At 44.8% G+C, this 3,761-nt stretch overlaps 1 protein-coding gene across 1 annotated transcript; it reads right to left on the bottom strand.

The window, feature by feature from the left end:
- Nucleotides 1–302: 302 nt before the first annotated feature.
- On the bottom strand, nucleotides 303–3,263 carry LOC143363586 (uncharacterized; the record flags this gene model as incomplete). The annotated part of the gene is made up of 3 exons (XM_076804150.1): nucleotides 2,528–3,263; nucleotides 1,729–2,053; nucleotides 303–999 (listed from the first exon to the last, which is right to left on the bottom strand). Coding segments are annotated over exons 1-3 (1,758 nt in total), but the record flags the coding sequence as incomplete, so codon positions are not given.
- Between the last annotated feature and the right edge of the window lie 498 nt (nucleotides 3,264–3,761).

Here is a 3,761-nt window from a genome sequence, read left to right on the forward strand (position 1 = left end):
GAGTTATGGCAAGGGTCCGTCTTTGTTCGCACGGTTGCCGTAGGCCTGCGAGGGATTACCGTTGAGGGTCACGCCTCAACATATCGCCCCCCTTGAACGGACTGTTCAATGTTGATTAGAACTCGGACTTACTTATATTTGTAACTAAAGTAAGCATCGGCTGGATGCACTTATCGATAAAGTAAAAGAACCGCTAAGCTAATACGATGAATATAATATTAGGTACTAAGTTTAAACTATGCTAGGATATAGGGGTGCTTGTATAATTACATGTCGACTGGTAACGGAGAAAGACGCTTTACTGATCGCTTGTATTCGCCGCGAGAGGTTTTTACAGTGACCACGCGAATGATACCGTCTTCGCCAGGATGAATTGCGGTAACTCGACCCAATGGCCATTTCATCGGTGGGGTGTTGTCCTCCTGCAGTATGACCATGGATCCGATCGGCAGATGGAATGTCCCGCCAGAATGCCATTTCCTACGAACGGTCAGCTCCTGTAAATATTCAGTCTTCCAACGCTTCCAGAAGTGTGCTTTAATCTTTTGGATATCTTGCCACGACGAGAGTCGTCCGTCGGGCACCTGCGCGTAATCATGGTCAGGCATATTTATCAGGGACTCGCCAATTAAAAAATGACCTGGCGTTATCGCCGTCAGGTCGTTCGGATCGCTCGAGATAGGTGTTAGCGGACGCGAATTTAAGACCGCTTCAATCTGCGCTGTTAAGGTCAGGAGGCCTTCGAATGACAATAGTGCCTCCCCCATTACGCGCACGAGGTGATGCTTTAGGGATTTTACCGCAGCTTCCCAGATGCCACCAAAATGTGGCGACCTCGGTGGTATGAAATGCCACGTTATTGACTGATTCGCGAGCGATTCAACGATTGCCTGATTATTTGTTTTGTCGCTCAAGAAGCTGTACAGTTCTCGTATTTCCTTATTAGCGCCGACGAAATTAGTCGCATTGTCGGAATAAATGTCGCTAGCCCTTCCTCGTCTCGAAAAGAATCGACGCAATGCCGCTAAAAACGCTTCTGTCGTTAAATCAGATACAATTTCTAAGTGTACGGCTCGAGTGACGAAGCATGTAAAGACGGCTAGGTAGACCTTGATTTTTCCGCGGTTTCGATGAATTTTCTCCTTAATAAGGAATGGTCCGCAAAAATCAATTCCGCATCGTAAAAACGGTCGTGAATATGTGACTCTACTTGCCGGTAAATTTCCCATCGGATAATTTATTGACACCGGCTTAGCCCGACGACAAATAATACAGTTATGTATTATTTTTCGTATTACTCCCTTTACTTGTGGAATCCAATAGTATTGGCGGATTGCATTTAATGTGGCTTGTACACCGGCGTGCAGATTTTTCAGATGTGCTTCGTGAATAATTAACCTAGTTACTAAATGAGATTTAGGTAATAGTATTGGATGTTTTTCTCGGAAGGGCAGAGCCGCGTTTTTCAAACGACCGCCCACTCGCAAGATGCCATCGTCGTCTAGAATCGGAGTTAACGATGACAAATTAGAAATTCGACTTGATGCCTTAATTTCGCGAAGTTCGGATTTGTATGCTTGTTGTTGAACAAGTGTCACGATTCGCAGTTCTGCATTATTTAATTCCCGTGTTGACAAAGGTCCAGATGATGGACTCTTTTTCAAACTGTTTTGGACGAATCGAAGCATGTACGCGACCACGCGTTTAAGCCGCTGAAACGAAGAGAACCTGATTAAAAAATCGGGTTCAGGTAGTTGAGTTGTTAGTGTTGTGACTGGACGCAACTCTGGTACGTCGATTGGTTGAAGCGGAGAAATAGGCCATTGCTCTTCTTCAAGAGCTAACCAGGATGGCCCGCGATGCCAGAGATCGCAATGAATGAAATCGACTGAGCGCATGCCGCGAGATATGAAATCTGCCGGATTTTCGGCGGAAGCAATGTGACGCCAGTCACTAATATCCGTTATTTCCTGAATCTCCGTTACGCGATGAGATATGAAGGTTTTTAATGTGTGAGGGGCTGATTTGATCCAGTGCAAAGCTACGGTGGAATCTGACCAGAAGAACACTTTGTTAAGATTGACATGTCGTAACGCTTGTTTCGTGGAGGCGAATAAATGTGCGAGGAGTTGCGCGGCACATAATTCTAATCTCGGAAGGGTTACGGTTTTTAACGGAGCTACTCTTGATTTGGAAGCTATTAATTGCGTAATTATTAACCCATGTTTATTGCTGGACCGCAGGTACAGACAAGCGCCGTAGGCGCGCTCACTCGCGTCACAAAACCCGTGGAGTTGAATCTCGGTGCAATCCGCTTGCATAACATGCCTACGTATTTGAAGATTTTGGAGTTCATGTAATTCTTCCCAAAAGGTAACCCACTCGGTATGAAGATCCGTTGGTAAAGATTCATCCCAATCAAGTTGTAGTTTCCACAAGGTTTGCATGATTAATTTTGCGCGCACAATAACCGGTCCCAAGAGTCCGAGAGGATCGAATAATGTCGCGATTTTAGAAAGGATAGTACGCTTAGTGACCTTATTTGTTAATGCGGACTCCTTGACCATGTATGAAATTGCATCTGTACGCGCATTCCAATAAACTCCGAGTGTCTTGATGGTTGTGTCTAAATCTAATTTAAGATGTACAGATTCTGCCTTGTCGGTTAACGCGTGAATTAATCCTTCTTTATTTGTCGCCCACTTACGAAGTTTAAACCCCCCCTTTGCGCAGAGCAATTGAATTTCGTTTATAGTGGCGACCGCCTCTTCGAAAGTATCCGCGCCGGTTAGCATGTCGTCGACATAAAAGTCCTCGCGTAATACTCGTGCGGCTCGTGGAAAATTTTCGCCTTTGTCGGCGGCTAGTTGGAATAACGTGCGAATTGCCAAAAAGGGGGCTGCAGATGTACCGTACGTCACGGTATTTAGCGCGTACGTCTCTATGGGATTGTCTGGAGTTTCGCGCCATAAAATCTTTTGGTATATCCGGTGATCGGAACTGACTTCGATCTGCCGATACATCTTTTCTATGTCAGCCGTTATAACGTATGTGTAGGTTCGAAATTTAATTAAGAGTGCGTACAGCTCTTCTTGAATGGTAGGGCCTGTCAAAATATTGTCGTTTAGTGATTGACCTGATGTAGTTTTCGCTGAGGCATCAAATACTACGCGTACCTTAGTAGTCAGACTGTCTGTCTTGACTATTGCGTGGTGCGGTAGATAGTACCCTTCAGTCGTACTAGCGGATTCGAGTTTCGTCATATGACCTAATTTTTGATATTCCCTTAAAAAATTGACATATTCTTCCCTTAGTGCGGGTTCCCTTGCGAGTTTTGTTTCTAACGCGTGAAATCTGCGAAGCGCGGCCTTATATGAATCTCCTAAATTCGGTGGGAAAGATTTGAATGGGAGTTTTACAGTGTATTTCCCGGTCACGGAGTCGCGCGTGATATGTTCCACGTAATGTTTCTCACATGTGCGCTCGTCAATTGATAGAACAGGCCTTTGCGGTATTTCTTCCAATTCCCAAAACCTTGATATGTTATCATTCAAAGAAATACGGGTTACATGGCAATGAGTTGCCTGATTAGAATTTTCGCCCGGTACCGTCCCTGCTAAAACCCAACCAAATTTAGTTTTGCTTAGGATTAGCGAACTATTCGCAAGATTTATTTTCCCAACGCACTGAACTTCGTAGAACAAATCTACGCCGAGCAAAGCATCTATCTCGGAGGGAACGTTGAAATTAGGATCTGACAG

This window comes from Halictus rubicundus, unplaced genomic scaffold (genome assembly GCF_050948215.1).
Source record: "Halictus rubicundus isolate RS-2024b unplaced genomic scaffold, iyHalRubi1_principal scaffold0065, whole genome shotgun sequence".
In the NCBI taxonomy this organism is placed as follows: domain Eukaryota; kingdom Metazoa; phylum Arthropoda; class Insecta; order Hymenoptera; family Halictidae; genus Halictus; species Halictus rubicundus.